The sequence below is a fragment of the Setaria italica genome, chromosome II (genome assembly GCF_000263155.2).
Source record: "Setaria italica strain Yugu1 chromosome II, Setaria_italica_v2.0, whole genome shotgun sequence".
NCBI lineage: Eukaryota > Viridiplantae > Streptophyta > Magnoliopsida > Poales > Poaceae > Setaria > Setaria italica.
In genome coordinates, this window is record NC_028451.1 from 31,508,994 (window position 1) to 31,530,369 (window position 21,376).

Below are 21,376 nucleotides of genomic sequence, written 5' to 3' on the forward strand. Positions count from 1 at the left end.
GCTACTAGTGTGTGGGGCTAGTATACACAGAGAGATACTGGAATAAGAATAATATGGGACACTCTAGATATCAATCGTACTCGACCGGTAAAGGATTTAATTTGAAGCACTGCTACCGCATCACAAATTGATCAAAGTTTGACATGGCATATGCACAATTTAGAATCACCTAAAGAAGCTCCCAACAGATAATTTCAATTGAAGATGCCTGCTAAAGTTTACTGAAAGCTCCAATTGAAAACAAAGAGGACAAGATGCAAGGCACAACCGAAGAGACTGCATCACAAACTTATCAAAGTTTGGCATGGCATATGCACAATTTAGAATCACCTGAAGAAGCAGATGCCTGCTAAACTGAAAATTCAGTTGAGAACGAAGAGCAGCAGGACAAGACACGACTGAAGAGCACACCAATTACCACGCCCTTTGGATATAGCAGGATGGACCGGCAATAGTTCTTGCCGATAACTTCCATCAGAAGAACACGATTACACAACTACATGTGGAACTGATGTCGAATCCAGCACTGCGAAACAGCTGACTTGCACTCACCATACAGATCGAATTATCTAAGCAAACGGGGCCAAGCAAAGGTGGAGGAGGATCGAAGAGGAACCAATCAAAGCCTGAGGGAGAGGTCCAGCTCGTCGGCGCGCTCGACGCCGTAGCCGCGCTCCGACGACCTCCTCTTGTTGGTCGGCAGGGCAGGCGCCGGAGCGGCAACGGCAGCAGGCTGCTGCTTGTCCATCCTAGCCCTCTTGTCTTCGGCGACGAAGACTCCGGCGGCGCCGGTGTCCCCTGGCCTGGCGGCAGCGGCGGCGGCATCGCGGGCGCCCGAGGCGGCCGCCCCGTGCGCGCGCAGGGCGGCGGCGATCTCCCTCCGGCGCTTGGCCAGGCTGCGCTCGTATTTGTGCGCGTTCTGGTGGCCGCCGAGCGCCTGCGAGCTGAAGAACTTGCGGTCGCAGTACATGCAGACGAAGTAGCCCGGCGGCTCCGGCGAGGCCGAGGGGTGGAATAGGGTGAGCTCAAGGTTGAGCTCCTGCTCCATTACACGGTAGCAAGCTGCAGCCAAGCAGCACCTGTCTATGGCGAGGTGTGTATGGGAGAGAGATGGAGAGCGAGGCCGGGGGGAACCGGGAAAGAGAGCTTAATTTGCAACAGCAATCATGGTACTAAGCGGGTGTTAAATAGAGCGCCAAACTGGTGTTGTGCACTGGTCCGTGAGATCAGGTTAGTGGAGAGAGTACAGCCAGTGGACGGGGCTCGCGCACGCTTCCGTTTTGGTAGGTCTGTGTGGCAATACCAGTGGAAGAATCAGGCCAAGTTGCTTGCCGCCGGAGGCCCGGAGTACACCGGTTCAGTCAGACAAGTAGCTTTAGGAAACACACATATCTGTCTCATGAGGTACATCGGATATGGGTGTATCATACAACCGTGCATGATATGGAAGTCCAGCCATAGCTCTTGGGCAGTAATTTCAGGCTTTCAGCCAAGCTAACAGATTTTTACTCTTGCCATACAATTCTCAAGGATGAATGGTACATGTAAAATCTAAGTTTTACTGGGCGATGAAAAGCACAAGGTGTTTGGAAATACCCCTAAACTTTAGTACCTATCACATCGGATATTTTGGATACTAATTAGAAGTATTAAACATAGTCTAATTACAAAACTAATTGCACAAATGGAGTCTAATTCGCGAGACGAATCTATTAAGCCTAATTAGTCCATGATTTGACAATATGATGCTAATGATGGATTAATTAGTCTTAATAGATTCGTCTCGCGAATTAGACTCCATCTGTGCAATTAGTTTTGTAATTAGCTTATATTTAATCCTTCTAATTAGCATCCGAACATCCGATGTGACCCTGCTAAGTATCAAAACACCACCTTAATCGAAACACTGTGCAATCCAACAAGAGAGTCGGAGCTCACTGTTAAGCACACCTGCACACATGCAGCACAGAGACAAACAAGGAGAGCGGTCGGAGCACAGCGAATATAGGATCCCAGATGCAAGCTAGCTAGGCGCGCCGGCTGTTGGCCCCACAGGCCCCCACCATACCTCCCGGTGGGTAGTAGCGACGACAAGGCGTTTCGCTACAGCTTACATGCCATGGACCTCGCAACGAAACAGAACAGCACATGCGGCCGTCACCTTCGCCATCGCCCATCAGCGGCGTGTCCACCGGCGGGCAGCCGGGGACCGGGTGGCGCTCGCCATCTCGCGGGCTGCCATCGCCATTATTGAGTCGGGCAATCGGCCGTAGCCGTCATGCGGCACGCGTACGGCGGCAATGGCTGTCGATAGGTTATCTGCTTGCTGCGGCTGTCGTAGCCCTGTAGAGAGCTAGCTGCCCCTTTTCTTGCCCCTACGGTACATGTGCGCGTCTACATGTGGTGATTTCATAACTCCTCTTTTGGAAGGGCTAATAAAAGCTAGGTTGTTGTCGCTGCGCAAACGTCCAAAACTTTGACGCGTTTGGTTCCAGGGATTAAAGTTTATCCCTATCACATCAAATATTTAGATACTAATTATAATTAAGAATATTAGGTATAGGTTAATTATAAAACCAATTGCACAAATGAAGGCTAATTCACGAGATGAATCTAAAGCCTAATTAATCCATAATTAGCACATATTTACAGTAGCATCACATGGTCAAATCATGGACTAATTAGGTTTAATAGATTCGTCTCGCGAATTAACCTTCATTTGTGCAATTAGTTTGTAATTAACTATATTTAATACTCCTAATTAGTATCTAAACAATGACAGGAACTAAACTTTATTCCCTGGAACTAAACACCCCCTTCTTTTTCGAATCGGAGTACACGCATGTACATGGTAAATGAAGCATTTTTTAAACAACATGGTAAATGAAGCATTGAAACACGCCATGTCCATTCACGATCATAAGAAGATTTTTTTTTTCATCACACAGTTCAGATACAGATACAACAATCGCACAAGCATGTCCATTCACGATTATAACTTTATAAGCACACGCATACAGACCTTACCTTATGTATGAACGTTATGAGAGACCAGGCTGATTGATCCTGAGGTAACGATAAAGTCACAACATATGCCTTGTTTCGACGGGCACACATCACCTACCACTGAAAGACTGATTAGCCATAAAAATACGAACATCCATACGACCATACTAAGGGAGAGACTTGACCACGAGTGGGCAGGTTCAAAAAAAAAAACCTCCAACATAGCTCAACTCACATAGCTCAGCTCAGTTCATGATGATGAAGAGCTGTTGGCAACTGAAATCGTATTTGAGTTGAGAAGAGGGAATTTGGACATTGCATAAGTATGTTTAAAATGTTGTTATATTGTTGTGCATGTTTATAATTTGGAACTAATAGAGAAAGGTCATCTTTGATGACTCAAAACTCATTAGTTGTCACGTATTCACATACATGGGAGTTTTTTTTAATCAGAGATGATGAGCCCATTTTCTACCAACATAATTAGTAATGGCAACCATATGGTTCCTCGAACAAGCGACCGGAGACTAAGTTTCAGGAAACATGCTTTGTTGCTAAGGACGAGAAAGCATAAAAATATGAAAATAAACATTAAAGAAATTTTAAAAAATGGGATCTTAGGCCTACCCCATGATGAGTCAATGCCACTACATGTTGCGCAATGACCCTAACCCACAAACTCCTTATATTCTCCAGAACTGCGGCTTTGTACTATTAAATATAATGTTATGTGTCAAGGTACCAGAAATTCCTTTCAACCCCTCTTAAACACATGTATCATATTATGTTTGACCACGTGGAATGAATAAGACAAACTAAATAGCATAACTAATCTATTTTATAAAACTTCAACTTTCAGAATAGCCACGCTTAATGTTAGGCAAAACTTGATAAATTTTACCCTTTATTAGAATTTTAAACAAAATTAAACAAACAAATTGAAGCAATGAGAAAAAAATATAACCTAACAAGTAGAAAGAAACAACAGCCACTGGACATTTGATTATTTCATCTTCAAATGTGCATCGATCACCTATTAGGATCTTGTACAAAATACAGCCATCCAGAAAATACGTGAAGGTTATATATTGAAACTATGGCCTAACAAATCAACATAGTACCTAGTGTAGTCTATGGTGCAACATAAATGCGCACCTAAGCATGCATCGAAGGTGGCAATATCAATATTAGTGCTGTAGATGTCCACTTACATTCCTCCTTGATGTTAGTACCGGATGGCTTTTCCACCGATACTAACACGTGAAATTAGTACTGAACAGACGATACCGGTCGGTATTACCCAACCGGTACTAAAATCCCCCTTTAGTACCGGGTATTTTGGTCGGTACTAAATGGCATGGCATTTAGTACTGAACAAGCGATACCGGTCATGCGTCCGGTACTAAGAGGGGATTATTGACCGGTACTAAAGATCGGTTCTCCAGTAGTGGCCATCATATTCATTGTCGCCGGCTTCGGAGTTGGAGGAGGAGTCATCCTCCGCAATGTTTGTCATCCACCTCCTATGAGAGCCTAGAGTAGGTGGAGTTTTAGGAATCTAGTCTCATATTATTGTCCTTTCCCAGCTAGCTACCACTCTTTTTCTTAGAGTATAATGTGTGTGACTTTGGTCACTACCCTTGATTTATCTTACCCTGGCCCGTTATCATTAGAATGTTGATAGATTTAACCAGATCTCATCTCAATATTTCATGATACACTTTAACCATAGTGTTTCCCTGAAAAATATTGCACCAGTTGCACACTCACAAAATACTTGCAGTAGGTAGCTCAAGAGAAGTCATGATAAAACTGGAGAAGTAAAGAAATCGTGGGAGACTCAAAGATCATTTGACGAGACAATTCCTAATTCAGTAACTTTGACCGGATATCTGATGGCCCAAAATTACAGACATCAGAGTCGCACGTTGGAATGCACTATTGACTGGAACATTCGAAAATTGATTGGAAAAGTTGTCAGAGCTTTGGACTTGAAGCTGTGAAACCCTATGTGACTCGATCATCCGACGAGTACGATTTGCAATCGTTGGAATTTTCACTTTTCCTTCACGCAGAGATGTTGCAAGCTAATACGAAGCCAACTCGGTGTGTCTGGATGGTCCAAAGGACCAATGGAGTTTTGACTAGACAATTTCACAGTGGAAAATGACCTTTTTTTTTGCAATGGATATACTTTCCATGTGATTGTGACGGAAAAATCCAACGAGATCTGTTTGAGCAATGGAATATCCGGCGACTACACTTTTAGGAGAGTTGTTGAGCAACAGCTAGTTCTTGAACTCTAACCTACCCCCTCACCTGGTACTTTGAGCTACTCTTAGCACCCAGAACACTTGAGCCACCCTATGAGTAGTCAAGAGTGAGAAAGAGCTTTCAAGTAGAACAGTGAAGTGATAATCTCAAGGGCATCATTAGTACTAGTTGAGTAGCAAGTGCTCATCGAACTCATGATTAGGCTTAGTGCTAGTCAAGTGAGGCTTGAGGCTCGTTACTCTTGGTTTTGACAGCACCTAGATGGCTCTTGGTGACTTTGGGGAGTTCTTGGTGAGCTCTTGGAGAGATTCTAGGAGCACCAATAAGGAGTTCTTGTACACACGGTTTGAAGCCCGAAGTCTCCGAGAAGAGGACATGGTTATCCTTAATGAGCAATTGAGTGTCTGAAGGTGGAGCAAAACCCTTAGGCCTTGTTTGGATAGAAGTGGATTGAAGTGGAATGGGAGGGATTTGAGGGAAAATTAATTTATTTTAGACTCGATCCCCTTCGTTGCACTTCAATCCCTCTCTATCCAAATAAGCCTTTAGTGGGTTGTCCAGCATGGATAGGAGGCATCAACTCCTTGATAGCATGGGAAAGATCTGATGTCTCTGTTCTCTTCTCTTTAAGTTCCCGCGATTTTTGTGTTCTTACTTTAAGCATTTACCTTCTTGTGAGTTTCTAGGCTAAGGTTTATTTAATTTGTAGATTGAGCAATACTTAGAAGTCTTGGGCCATTAGATCGTTTTAAACAGAAGTATATGCTCGGTAGGGCAAGTTCACTTTTCTGTCGAAGTCCTCGATAGAAAACTTTTCCTACGAAAAATCGCTAGTCCCTACTATTTTTCACCCTTTCCATAGGAATTCAAACACTAGGGAAATCGCGGAGTCCTATTAGTGGAGCATAAGAGTAATATAAGAATATGATGTAGAATATACTCTCTCTGTCACAAAATAAATGTGTTTCAAGGTTTGTCCAAGTCAAACCATTTTATAAAAAATGTGTGACGCCAAACAAGTATCCTTACATTCATCGTAGAATATCAAATCATAATTATATTATTTATTGTATATAACCATAAATGTTGATATTTTTTTACAAAATCCAGTCAAACTAAAAATAGTTTCTTGTCGGGTTAAAGTTAATGTTTGAACAAAGCATAAAGCCACAAATTGAGTATTTGAACAACTGTTTTCTCTTTTTGACAGTGATGATCAAGTGTGTAGAATTAAGTTACACACATCTACTAATGGTCTTATATTTCCGTAACTCTGGATCATTATCGAAGGGCCTAGTTGTTCCATTGTGTTCCGTTGCGCTTTTATAGTATGGCGCCTGCGTGCTTTGCTCAACTGAAGCGCCTGTCGACAAACATTTTGCACAGGCATGCCGCTTGTCCTTTTCCCTGCCCCTGCTGACGTGCCGCACTGCTACATTTTGTACTACTAGAGCATACTCCCTTCCTTCCGAATGTTCCAAATTATAAGTCATTTTAATTTTATTGGAAAGTTAAATCATCTCAAGTTTGACCAAATTTATACAATAAAGTACTAACATTAATGATATCAAATAAGTACCATTAATTTTTTTATTAATTATATTTTCATAATATATCTATTCGATGTCATAGACCTTTCTTAACTCCATAATACGTACAATCCAGTGTCCATGTGCCGAAGCACAGGCGACGATGATCTATGATCTATCCATGGTCAGTCGCTCTCTGCTCCTGCGGCACGTGATCTCGCGCGCGCGCGCAACGCAAACCTGCGTCGTCGTCCTCCTCCTCCTCGCTGGCCGCTCTCCTGGCAACTTTGTCTCATGCTCGCAGTCGCAGCTGCCGCGCCCCCTCACCTCACAAGTCACCCATTGATCTATAGTGCCTATCGATTCGAGACGACGACGTCGATTGGCCGAGGCGGAATCAAAACCTGCCGCGAGTGTCGAAGTCGCGGAACAGCTCGAATAAACTTGGCGTTCTCCCCACGCTCTGGATTCCACGACGATGGCTTTCAGTTTCAGGCTTTCAGCTAGCAGCTCGACCTGTTTGAGCCTGTGACCGTGGGTTTTGTAGGTGCCAGTAGGCAGAGCTAGCTGCACGTACTGTATGTCCTTTTTAATTTTTTTTCCTTTTGGGAAACTGTAGTACGTCCTAACGAGAGACATATGAGACTGGCGCGCTCGGGCTAGGGAGATGGGGCCTTGCAGCAGTGCAGTAAATGCGTGGGGCCTACTTGGACGACCCCATAGATCTACTCAATCTGGCTAGTTCTGTCACCCTACGGGCTAGATGTTCGAGTGGACCATCAAACCACGCAAGGGAGGGAGTCACCACCAATTTGTGGGGGACGAGTCTTGGACTGGCCCACTTGCGTCGTACTAGCCCTTGTGACCCTCTCATCAGTGTCGTACCTATGAAGAGCCTCCAACTTGCGTAGTATTCCTTAGAGCCACATATGCCTTGCACATTTGCCATTCTATAGATTGTCTTCAGATGTGAGTGTGACATGTAGAGGGATGCGTATATATATGGGGAGTCTGGGATTCCGTGGGACCTATCATTTGCTCTCGTTGTAGAGGAAAAAGCTATTAGCGCACTAGAGGGGATAACGCCTATGTTACACGGTCAAATAACTAAAAGGAGTCTGTACCGGTTGTGCAACCAATATTACTACTTCAATACTAAAAGGAGTCTGTACCGGGTCAAATAACCAATATTACTACTTTAGTACCGGTTGTTTATACTAAAGGTCTTTATCTTTTCTATTTATTTTCTCATTTTCTTTTCTATTTCTTTATTCTATATTAGTATTTCATATTTATTTCCTTTACGTATACTAGTTTAAATACGCTAATATATATAAAGTTGTATTTATCTATAATATTACATTTGATATAATATCATATATATATATAGAAATCTTCTGCATTTATATTTATGAATAATATTACATTGCATCAACACTTGAAGGTTAACATTTGGATCAAGTATTCTGAACCCGAGTCTTGACGGTGATGCAGATTTGATCCATCATTATGAAACTCCCTCACTGGATTTACTACCTCGTCCAGAAGAAATCCACTGAGTTGTTCTTGAATTGCCCTGATTTTTTCTATCTCAAGGAGTGCTTTCTTCATGTCTCTTATCTGTGTCATTGGCAAAGGTTATTATATAGTAGATCAATGGGTCTGCACAATTAGAACTAATTTATTGTTAAGAAATTTGTGTACGTACTCTGAATTCGTGGTCGGTTATACGCTTGGGACCTACAAAGCCATGGATGAACTCACATGCGTAGTATCCGCATAAATTATTCCCGAGATTCTGTCTCAAACACTATATATATGGCAAAAGAAGTTATGAAATATTTGTTGTGTTCAAGAAAGTGTCACGAGATGTGGAAATTCAACACCTACCGGGAATTCAGGCTTGAAATCAAGTTCCTCCTTGAATTCACCTACGTGATGTCGACGGAAACGAGCCCATGCTTTGTTAAGGATGTCTATGAGGTTTCTTATTGATCTCTTGATTTCCTCAAAGAGTCCATGATATATACCCCGCTTCGATCAACCGCGATAATAAGGAGTATCTAGTGGATGCTGTACATATATGCATAGCCAAAGCTAGTTAGTCTTATGTTTAACTGCTAGTTTGAAAAAGAAAAGAGATGGGAAACACGCTCACTTGAAGTTGTACGGTAGAAGTATGTATTTCTTGTAATGTTGTTTGTCTAGGAACTTATATATGTTCTTCAAGGTCCGATTTGGTCTATCTCTTACAGTTGACTCGTTTATAATATCCGGGTCCATGAAGCCGATGTCATAGTATCCTTTCCTCCAGTAAGTTTGAATCTCCATCCTGCATTATACAAAATCGAATAGGAGTTAAGACATCGCACAATGACTAGAGCAAGGATTTTGAAGTTAGAGCAAATTAAAGACTTACAGAACTCAGGAACTGATGAGTGACTTGTCAAGTGCGTCTTGATTGTAAAGGAAATAGAGTTCCTCCAGTTGCATATTTTAATGTCTTCCCTACAAAAATAATGTTGATCTCCAATCCGAACTTCGAGTATGAGTAAACCATTGGTTGAAGCCTTTATGTACCATTGGTGCAATTTGTACATCTTCATTGGAAGACGGTCCACCAACTGCAGCCACATAAGCGGTTTTCCTAACTCAAATTTCCATTTAGCAGCCACAGGGTGCTTTGGGACATGATCCTCCCCTCGAAGTTGAGCTGGGATGAGATTTGTATCTTTGGCAAATAGGAGCAGGTTCTTATCAAACTCCGAAAGCACCTGGAGCAGGGCAATTGATTGGTTGGATTGGGTTCTGAGCTGTGGAATACTTGGCCCACTTTTCTTCTTCTTCTAAAAAGCCTTTGTTATTGAGCGGTCGTAGTCAAATAGCGGTGGTTTCTCTGCCTTTTTCTCCATGTTTCTAATGAAAGCCTGAAATTTAACCTTATCAAGTGGTGGATCTTTCTTCACGGGAGGCTTTGGTGTGAAGTGAGCTTTAACCTCAGCATCCACTACTACGTTAATTTCCTCATCAGTCATCTCGTAAGCTTTCTTGGGCTCTAGTTGCTTCTCATTCGGCTTCTTCTGATTCTTTTTTGTAGCCGCAGTAGGCGGAACTGAAGGCATCTTTCGCCCTGTAGCCTTGCTCATAACAGGGGGAGGTGGACTCATGCTAGAATCCCTATCAGCTGGTGGAGAGTGTGGACTCATGCTAGGATCCCTGTCTAGTAGTGGAGAGAGTGCCCTGACAGATGGCGTAGGTGATCTTGCCCTTGGACCATAGAATCCAACCATGGAAGGATTCTCCTAGATTCTTTTCCCCGTCACCTCCAGGGATCTCCAGTTCCAGGTCAACCCAACCATCGACCACTCGATCCACCCCAACTTTGGCGTAACCGCGAGCTGGAATCTCCACGTCATAAATTGTTTGGCCTTGTATCGGTTGTTCAGCCATACCATAAGCCACCACGATGAGCTTGTTTTTCACGGGACTAACAAGCTCACAAGGGGCTCTCCCAGTGATGTCGTCCACGGTGTGGCGTTGGTTGTCCTCAAACATGTCAGAAGATCCTTCAGCTGGGGCTTCCATGGAAGCGACATTGCTTCGATGCTGAGAGGGGCTTACATCGATATTAGCCCCTGATGATGCAGCTGCTTGTTCACTGGCTTGTTTGCTAAGAGCTATAGCCACACGCCGGTCAATTGCTTCCTCCATTCTTGCTTCTATCAACGCTACGTGTTCTTGCAACTCTCGCAGCTGTCGTGCGTGTTCGGCCTTACTTCTTTGGTGACTTCTCTAAGAATCAATGTGCTCACGAAAGGCAAACTTCCATGGAATTACTCCTTTGCCTCGGCAACATCCAGGGTGTTCGGGATTACCTAGTAACATAGTCAACTCGTCCTTCTCTCAATCAAGCACGAAAGATCCTTCGGTTGTTGCCTTTATTAACTCAACCAGCCTTGTAGTTACTTCTCTTAATTCTTGGCCGAACACAAATGATCCATCTTCAGGATTGAGCGTGCCGCCATGAGCATAATACCAATGCTTTGCTCGCTCCGGCCATTCAAGAGTTGCCGGTACTATTCCCTTAGTAATTATGTCATCTTCCATCCTCTGCCATTTCATGATCCCCCTTCTTGTAACCTCTTGGCCCAAGATGATGAAAGTATTTCTTCTGATGAGCATTGTCAGTGTTGGTTTTAGTTTCCTTATCACTCTTTTGTGACTGCTTGAATGGCACAAACGAATCCCAGTGATCTTTTAACTTCGGGTGCTTCGTGAAATCTGGTGTAAGGCCCTTCTTTATGTAGTCTTTGTTCAGGTTCTTCTTGTACGTCTGAAAAGCAATTGCACCCTTCCGATAGATCCAATCTTTCACTTTTGCTTCATCTACACCTTCGAATATGAAGTTTTCTTTTATTTGTTCCCATATCATTTCCTTCTCTCGCTCAGGGACCACGCTTATGGGGACCGTGCTTGTGGAAGCGACACTGTCATCAATTTCAGGGCTTTTCCAATTCTGAAAGCTCATTGGGATGTTATCTCTAACAAGAAACCCAATTTGATTCACCAATTTGATCTTAGCATTGTGTGGAGCAATTGGTTCACCATCTTCATCAATTTCCGTGATGATGATACGGCCCTCTAACTTCTTCTTCTTGCCTCATTTCTGTTTAGGCGTCCTGCTCAATCTAGATGGCTAAAAATGAAAGAACAATTAATTCCCAATAATCTTGATAAGTAAAGAATTCAAATAATGTTTACGTATAATAATTGCTATACCTCGCCTTATTGCCCATCATTACCTCCCTAAGCAATTGGTTGCTCCTCATTGCCATTACCACACATGTTGAGGTAGATGCCAGTCTAGCTGTGATCGACCTCTTCGTTTGGTGGATCGTTCGTATGACCTTGAGCAATCCATTCCATTAGGTATTCCTCATCCAATCAGGCCTGCTCGTCCTCTAATCATGCCATTGTAACTAATATAATATAAAAAAATTATTCTAAGAAATAGTATGCATTAACAATAAAAAGAATGACTAAAAAAGAATTAAACTAATATAATAAATGACTAATCAATGTTGTACATAATAATGACTACAATTTTTCTATAATTTCTAGCTAATTCAACAATTTTATGCACATTTCTATAATTTATTCAACTATACTATAACTAGTAGCAATAAAAGAAATTACTCTAAGTAGTAGCAATTTACAATTTCTAAGTAGTAATAAAAGAATTTTTCTAAGTAGCAAAATTATTCTACGTAGCATTAATAGAATTATTCTAAGTAGCATTAATAGAATTATTCTAAGTAGTAGCAATTTACAATGTCTAAGTAGCAATAAAAGAATTTATCTAAGTAGCAATAAAAGAAATTATTCTAACTAGCATTAAAAGAATATTCTAACTAGCATTAAAAGAATTATTCTAAGTAGTAGGCAGTTTTCAATTTCTAGTATTCCACTAATAAAACAATGCATGGAAATAATGTACATTAATTTCCTAGCACTATTTATAAATTTTCTAATTTTCATAACACAATTTCTATATTCAACAACACTACTTATAAATTTTTCTATTTTTCCTAACACCATTTATCCTAAATCCTAAAATTAAAGAAATTTTAAAAAAGGATGACGTTAGCGCTGCCGCGGGCTTTCATCAGCAAAGACGGCGCCCGCAGCCGTGCACGAGGGGCGGCGAGCAGTGGAGGAGGGGGCATCGGCCGGTCGGGCTGGCAGGACCGGGGGTCGTGACAGGGTAGGGGCACGCGACAACGGGGACAACAGTGGCGTGGAGGATGGGGAGGCGGCAACAGAGGATTCGGTTAGTGGAGGGGACGGTGGCAGCACAGTGGAGGTGTGTCCGCGGGGACGACAGTGCAGAGACGATGGCGCAGCGGCGTGGCGGCGTGTAGACAACGGCGGGTACAAGGGTGACGAGGAGGGGCTAAGTGTCTGGGGAAACGAGGGAGGAAGACGATGGGGTTTTATCCCCTCCACCATAGTACCGGGTGTAGCCTTCACCCAATACTAAAAGGAGCCTTTAGTACCGGGCCTATCCCCCACCCGGTACTAAAGGGGTGCCTAGGGCGCCAAACGAAATCGCTCCCCCTTTAGTACCGGGTGTTATTATCACCCGGTACTAAAGAGGGTTGTAATCTCCTGTTTCAGTTCCCGTCAAGACAATGTTTTAATTCCTTTCTTTTAAAATTGCTATTATATTTATTTATTGTGTAGTAAATCAAATAATGTTCATAAAATTGCAAAAAAAAAGTTTGTTAGCTTGATGTTGATTAGATCTATAAAAGATGCACAAATATAGTAAAATTAGTAATTTTAACTTAGTAATAGGTCAAAAATGGTCATAATACTTATGTTAACTTAAAAATTGGAAAAATAAATATTTTGACCATGCAAAAGTTTAGAAAAATAGTGCATGTAGTGTTATTAACATGTTTACCATGACTATAACATGTACTAGTTTAATTGTACCTAAATTTATTGTTTAATTTAATGGTGCTAAAAAAAATATTTAGTATTTTAACCATGCAAAATTAGTTCTTGTTTAATAGGGTGAGATTTTTGCAAATAGTATTGTTAATAAATCCATAGAATACATTACGTATCATTGCAATACATTATTACATTAATTTGTCACTTGACCACAAAACACAGCATAATGGTTTTAATACATCACACATCATCATCTAATGGAATGTTAATAACCTTACTCTTGATGAACGTCCCTTGGTTGTGATCGCGACGTAAGTATGGAGTGTCCTCTTTGGGTAACAGGATGCTTGGGTCAACCTCGACTTAAAATGGAGGAATATCATCGAACTGATCATAATCTTCTGAAATGTTAGTTTTGTCCTCAACTCCAACACTTTTTCTCTTCCCTGGAAGAACTATGTGGCGCTTTGGCTGGTCATCTGACTTATTAGCACCCTTCTGTTTTGGTTTGCGTGACATGTCCTTCACATAGAAAATTTGAGTAACATCATTAGTTAGGATGAATGGTTCGTCTCTATATCCAATCTTGTTGAGGTGCACTATTGTCATCTCATAGTTCTCTGTCGTTACGCCTCCTCCAGTAAGTTTCACCCATTGACACCGAAATAGAGGGATTTTCAAGGTCCATTGTCGAGTTCCCATATCTCCTCAATGGTACCATAGTATCTGTATTTTTTTCATTGTTGTCTATTGCATCTATACGGACACCACTATTTTGGTTTGTGCTCTTTTGGTCTTGGGATGTCGTGTAAAATGTGTACCCATTTATCTCGTATCCTTGGAATGTTGATACTGAGATAGATGGACCCTTAGCCAACCATGCTAGTTGCTCTTCAATCGTGTCATCACCCATCAGTCATCGCTGCAACAAAGAGGCGAAAGTATCAATGTGATGACATGTAATTCAGGCCTCAGTCTTCCCTTGGTTTGAGGATCGTACAATAGTCTTGTGCTCCTCCAATCTTGTGTAGGATCGTGAAGTGTGCTTTACGAAATGTACTCTCATCAATATCGATCCAAGCTTTCCTCCCTAGTGTGCCCTTTCCCTTGAGCCTCCCCTCATGGCGTGATATAGGGACTCCAATCGAACTCAGGTCGTCAATAAAGTCAACACAAAACTCAATGACCACCTCTGTTCCATATCCCTTTGCAATGCTTCCTTCTGGACGGTCTCGATTACGAACATACTTCTTCAGAACTGCCATAAACCTCTCGAAAGGGAACTTATTGTGTAGAAATGCAGGACCGAGAACAAAAATCTCTTCAACAAGGTGGACTAGAAAGTGGGTCATGATATTAAAGAAGGAAGGTTGAAAGACCATAGCAAAGCTGATAAGGCATTGCACCACATCATTCTGCAGCTTTAGTAGATTGTTGGGATGGATTGCCTTCTAAGAAATCATGTTGAGGAATGCACATAGCTTCACGATTGCCATTCTCACATTCTCGGGTAGAATACCCCTCAGTGCAACAGGCAGCAATTATGTCATCAAGATGTGGCAGTCATAGATCTTTAGATTTATGAATTTCTTCTCTTTAATATTTATTATTCCCTGTATATTCGAGGAGTAGTCTGATGGGATCTTGATACTATTCAAGTACTCAAACATGCTTTCCTGTTCTTCCTTGCTGAGAGTGTAACTGGCAGGATGCAAGTAATGTCCATCATCTCTCATTTTCGGATGTAGGTCATCTCATTGTTTCATACGTTTCAGGTCTCGATGTGCTTTAATTATATCATTTGCCTTTCCATATGTACCAAGAAGCCAAGCACGTTCACGCAAAGATTTTTCGTTACATGCATCACATCAATTGCATTACGGACCTTAAGGACTTCCCAATAAGGTAGCTCCCAAAATATATACTTCTTCTTTCACATGGGTGCATGTCCGTCCTCATTGTTCGGAACATATTGGCTACTAGAGCCCTTGCCAAAGACTACCCCCACATTCTTTATCATAGAAAATACATGTTTACCATTACGGTGAACGGGCTTAGTATGTTTTTCTCCCTCCCTTACTTTCTTAACGGGTGCTTAGCAAGAAGAAATCGACGACGGCCCGTATACACGACCTTCCTACAGTGTTTCAAATACATGCTGCAAGTATCATCTAAACAGTGCGTGCAGGCTCGATATCCCTTGTTTGTCTATCTGGATAGATTACCAAGCACCGTCTAATCATTGATGGTTACGAACAACAATGTTCGTAGATTAAAAGTCTCCTTTTTGTCCTCATCCCACACACGTACACCTTCTTCCTTCCATAACAGTAAAAGTTCACCAACCAACGGTATTAGGTAAACATCAATGTCGTTGCCAAGTTGTTTTGGGCCTTGGATAATTATCAGCATCATAATGAATTTTCGCTTCATCCACATCCAGGGCGGAAGGTTGAACATATACAAGGTCACAGGCCAAGTGCTATGACCACTATTGAACTCACCGAATGGATTGAATCCATCTGTACTTAAACCAAACCTTATGTTCCTTGCATCCTTTTCAAACTCGGGAAATTCTCTATCAACTGTTCTCCACTAGGACCTATCAGCGGGATGTCTGATCATTTCATCTTGCTTACATTCTTCTTTGTGCCAACACATCAACTTTGTCTACGCCTTGTTTCTGAACAAACACTTCAAGAGTGGTACTATAGGAAAATACCACATTACCTTTGCAGGAACTTTCTTCTTGTTGGCCTGCCCCTCAACATCACCGGGATCATCTCGCCTGATCTTATAACGCAGCGCTTCACACACAGGACAAGCCTCCAATTTCTCGTATTCCTCACCGCGATAGAGGATTCAATCATTAGGATATGCATGTACCTTTGTACCTCAAAACCCAGAGGGCAAATAACCCTTTTCGCTTCATACGTTGAGGACGGCAATTCGTTCCCCTCGGGAAGCATGTTCTTTATGATTTTCATTAACTCATCAAAACCCTTGTTAGAAACTCCATTGTTTGCCTTCCATTGCAGCATTTTCAATATGGTACCCAATTTTTTATTCCCCTGTTTGCAATCTGGGTACAAGAATTTCTTAAGATCATCAAACATACACTCGAACTTTTTTGACTCCTTCACATTCTTGCAGTCTTCCTTTGCATCTCACAACACCCAGTCAGGAATGTAGTTACCATCTTCTTCTTCATAATCATTTTCCATCATAATTCCTTTTTTCCCATGCTTGATCCAAACGAAATAGTTAGGCATGAATCCCAAACTGTATATGCGGACTGTGAATAGTCTTTCTGGATGAGTAATCCTTCTCATTTTTGCAAATTCGGCATGGACAACAAATGAAACTAGACGGTGGCTTGTTGGACTCTGTTAGATCGAGAAAACCACACAAGCCATTAATATACTCCATGGAGTGTTTGCCCATACTGTACATCGATTGCCGATCCATCTACAAAGTATTACCGAACCAAAGGTATCCTGATCGTTCATAGAATTATATATGAAACATAACAAACATGATACAAATACCATTAAACTCAAATGTTGCTGAAACTTTAGATAGAAATACATAAATTTAAATTTCAGATCCAAACAACATGATACATTATGACAAACTCAAATGTTGTAAAAGTTTAGAAAGAAATACACAAATTTAAATTTCAGACCCAAACAACATGATACACTACGACAAACCATCCACTGAGTACTATCTAGGAGGACTTTAAGCATCCTTGGATGGTGAAGACGAAGGTTTCGCTGACCTAGCCTCATCCTGTAGTTTATTTGTGCCTCCTGCAACAGTAGTACTAAGGGGACCTGAAACACTCGAGACTAGCGATGGAGCATAACGACCATCAAAAGGAGGTTTTTGACCCACCGTAACAACATCTTCGTGATATCTTTGCAAATAACAAAGCATTGCTCTCTCCCACGTGCTCGTTTTCTTCAGCTTATCATGAGGGCCAACTATAGTTTTCCCCTGCTGCGAGAGGAACGACGATCGCCCCCACCATCACCACTACCTCCAACAGCAGTAGCCATCTCTATGTACCACAATTTATTTAGCTCATATTTGCAAATGACTAAACTATGAACAAATTATATTTTTCCCCACAATCTATTTATCTCAAACATAACATATAAATGAAAAGTTTCTCCATTGTAGCTTATTCTAAAAATGACTAATTACATACCTCTATTTCATCTTATTATCTCTATGTACCACAATTTATCTAGCACATATTTGCAAATCACTAAAATATGAACAAATTATATGTTTTCCCATAATTTATTTAGCTCATATTTGTATTTAGCTCATATTTGTAACCTCATATCAATTTCTTTGACTAATACAAAACATAGCATTCAAAAAAATGTAGCTTATTCTAAAAATCACAAATATGAGCTCTAAATAACACATGCATATAAATGAAATTTTTCTCCATTGTACCTTATTCTAAAAATCACAATTACTCCAGCTCTAAAGCATAAACTTAGTATACTAACCATGTGTCAAGGGAGGATGAAGTTTCTAACCTTTAGAACACTTGAATGAGTGAAATCCCCACGAAATGGTCAAAAATCCGGCAGCACCTCCCCCATTTCGCCATGAATGGATGAAGCCCAAGCTAGAGGAAATGGCTCGGGCAGGAGGAAAAAGACGTCTAATTTATAGGAGGGAAGTTAGTACCGGTTGGGGGCTCCAACCGGTAATAAAGGTCACCCATTAGTACAGTTTGAAGCCTCCACCTGATAATAAAGGTCCTTAGGCATATTAGTAAAGAAGGTCAACCGGGTACTAATGGGTGATCTTAGTACCGGTTAGAGCCCCCAACCGGTACTAAAGGGGGTCACGGTGGGCTCCTGGGGAACGTAATGCTCACATTAGTACTGATCAAAAATCAACCGGTACTAAGGGTTAGGACCAATGCTCAGTTTTCCAGTAGTGGCGATTCGTTTACACACCGTACCAGGTATACGAATGCAAAAAGATACATAGTGCCGTATAGAGATTATGAATGCGTATTTGGAGCTCAAAATACGGAACTTTGGATACAGAAAGGACTCTCTGTGTACAACAGGCGCATGGTAGCATTAGGGAGATCGAGGATTGAGGTGTTGAAACCCTGCAGCTGCAGCTGGCCGTGGAGTACGTCGCACGCGCCATCTATCCTCTTCTGCTGCATGTGGCCTAAATTAGCCACCCACCATGAGCGAATCAAGGGGCCGGTTCTACGTTTTCACCATCATTAGGACCACGCACGGCGAGTTTTCTTTTTTCTAGACGCTTGGAGATGCCCCTGATCGGGGTGATGGGAGCCCACCAGCAACCAGTAGCCAGCTACCACAAATTAAATTAAATTCGGTGAAGAAAGATTGGTCAATATTAACTCCCAAAAAAAGATTTTTGATTTTAACGACTTCATAAATTCTAGCCAGCTACCACAATAATTTCAAAACCTCATCCAGTTATGTTGTCAACATAATTAAAAATCGAGGTTTGAACCTCTTTTCGTTTTAAAAGACCAAAGTTTATGGATACAACAATCATGATATTGGTCCCTATTCTTCTAAGATGGATGATAGATGAAACACTTGTTCCCTCTACATGGTACATAGTTGTTACTCTCAACTATGGTAAAATAGCCGTTTTCATTCCTAAACTATCAACCTCAGCTCAATTTTATTACTGAATTATACCAAGACAGCCATTTTAGTCTCTGAACTTTCTCATGCAACTTAATATCATTCTTTATTGAGACTCGGTAGTTTGAGAACGAAAACCGCTATATTCTTCCCTCAACAACAATGTAGGCTTCGATCCATCCACGTGTACGTTATGCATATTTTCCCTAACAAAATGATCAAATGGGAAATATAAACTCACTAAAATTGTTTTCTAAACGCTTTGTCTATTGTGCCATAAATAATAAACAATTGAACATGGTTTTAGAAAGAGTGCCTATGGGCTATGGCAGACTGAAGCCAATGCAAGATGTCTGTACATCCCTGTGGTTTGTTCTACTGAAAATCGGCTACAAGCTTACAACCCTTTGACATAATAATCTATCGGAGAGTCTCAATACAATTTCAGCTTCTTCTTACTCATAAGCTGTGTACATCTTGCTGTTTGATAGCACTAGCAGTTCAGCCTTTCTCTCTGGAGAAACTGCGACAGAAGTTCACAGACATAACATATAAGGCCTACTCCCTCCATCCCAATATAAACACACATCTCACTTCTCGAGGAGTCAACTTTTTAAGTTTGACCAAAATTTATATAAAAATGTACCACTATTTATTATGTATAATAAGTATCATTAGATTGAGCATTGAGTATACTTTCCTAATAAATTTATTTGGAGATACAAATGTCGATACTATTTTCTATATTCTTAATTAAATTTAAAAACATTTGACTGACTCTTAAGAAGCTATATGTGCGTTTATTTTGGAACGGAGGGAGTATGTATGTTACAGTATAGCCATAGGCCAAAAGTCTTGTCTCCATCAATGGTAGTGCCGAAAAGCTCATGCACAAGCTTTTGCTTGAGGGGACACGCTACACCTCACATATTAATTTTCCAACTAGTCATTTTATAATTTACGTTCCCAATATTTGTGCATGGTGAGTAGTTTATGAGTATTTGAAGCCACTTGAAGGGCACTATTTTTCAAAAGAACAAGCATATCTGCAGGTATCCTATGGCCTAATTTGTATACTGTGTCTGTTTGCAGTCAAATTTGAAACGTTGACCATTTATATACATGAAATTATGAACTCTGAAGCCTTCATTCAAAAACAAAATGGTAAGTGTACTAAGTAAATTTATATTTCGAAATTTTCTCACATTATTCCGTTCTATAGCCTTAAGTTATAGATTCCAAAATCAAAATTTGAAAGCTAAACACAAAATATACAAGACATGCCTTTGTATACATGAAAGGAGGAAAATGAATAGCATTCCCCATTGCATTAGTATTGATAGATTCATCAAAAGTTCTTCTATGTCATATCTGATGTAATTAGAAACTAATTGCTAAAACATCCATTGATCGAATACCACGTTGATGAGCAAAATTGGAGAAGTAGCGTCGCATGAGAACAAATAAATCGTTAAATATGTGTTCACTAGGTTTTTGTGTGCTAATTACCCATGCCAATTGACCTAGGCATGTGCAGCAATATTTTTCTCCTCTGCTCTAGTTTGTTTCTTTGTGCTAATATGCGATCGAGCTTGCACGATTCTTTGTTTAGGGGTTCTCCTAAAATTCCTGTCACATCGAATGTTTAGATACTAATTAGGAGTATTAAATATAGACTAATTATAAAACTAATTGCACAGATGTAGACTAATTTGCGAGACGAATCTATTAAACATAACTAGTCCATGATTTGACAATCTGATGCTACAGTAAACATATGCTAATGATGAATTAATTAGGCTTAATAGATTTATCTCGTGAATTAGCCTCCATTTGTGTAATTAATTTTATAATTACCTCATATTTAGTTCTCTTAATTAACCTTCGAATATTCGATATGATATAAATTTTAGTCGGGTCTAAAAATCCAAACAACCCCCCTCATGCTCTCCGATGCCCTGTCCTCCAATCCCCTCAAGATTTGATAGCTCTGTTACAAAAGCTAGCTTCCTTTTGGTCAGGTTCGCCTGTTCCCTTTGCTGACAGAAAAGGTGGTCCCTGGTCCCTAAGAGACGTCGCTATCTCAATGTGTTGTCGGAGCCTCAGCGCTTGGTGGCTGCGGATTTTCTTTATTTGTATTTTTTTTTGTGGCTGCCGTTGGCTCAGACTCAGAGTATTGGCCCCACGTACAGCACCATAAATTCCCGTGAAGAGACTAAGGTCCTGTTTAGTTGTTCAAGGTGCAAAATTATTGTTACAGCACTGTAGTATACTGTAGCGTTTCGTTTGTATTTGTGAATTATTATTCAAATATTGACTAATTAGACTCAAAAGATTCATCTTGCAAAGTACAACAAAACTGTACAATTAGTTTTTGATTTCGTCTACATTTAGTACTCCATGCATGTGCCGCAAGTTTGATGTGATGGGAAATCTTCTTTT

The 21,376-nt window shown here is 40.9% G+C and overlaps 1 protein-coding gene across 1 annotated transcript; it reads right to left on the reverse strand.

Moving 5' to 3' along the window:
* Positions 1-277: 277 nt before the first annotated feature.
* LOC101776967 lies at positions 278-1,233 on the reverse strand. The gene has a single exon (XM_004956833.3). The coding sequence runs from the start codon at positions 1,046-1,048 to the stop codon at positions 620-622; it is 429 nt and encodes a 142-aa protein (XP_004956890.1). The 5' UTR covers positions 1,049-1,233; the 3' UTR covers positions 278-619.
* Positions 1,234-21,376: the final 20,143 nt, after the last annotated feature.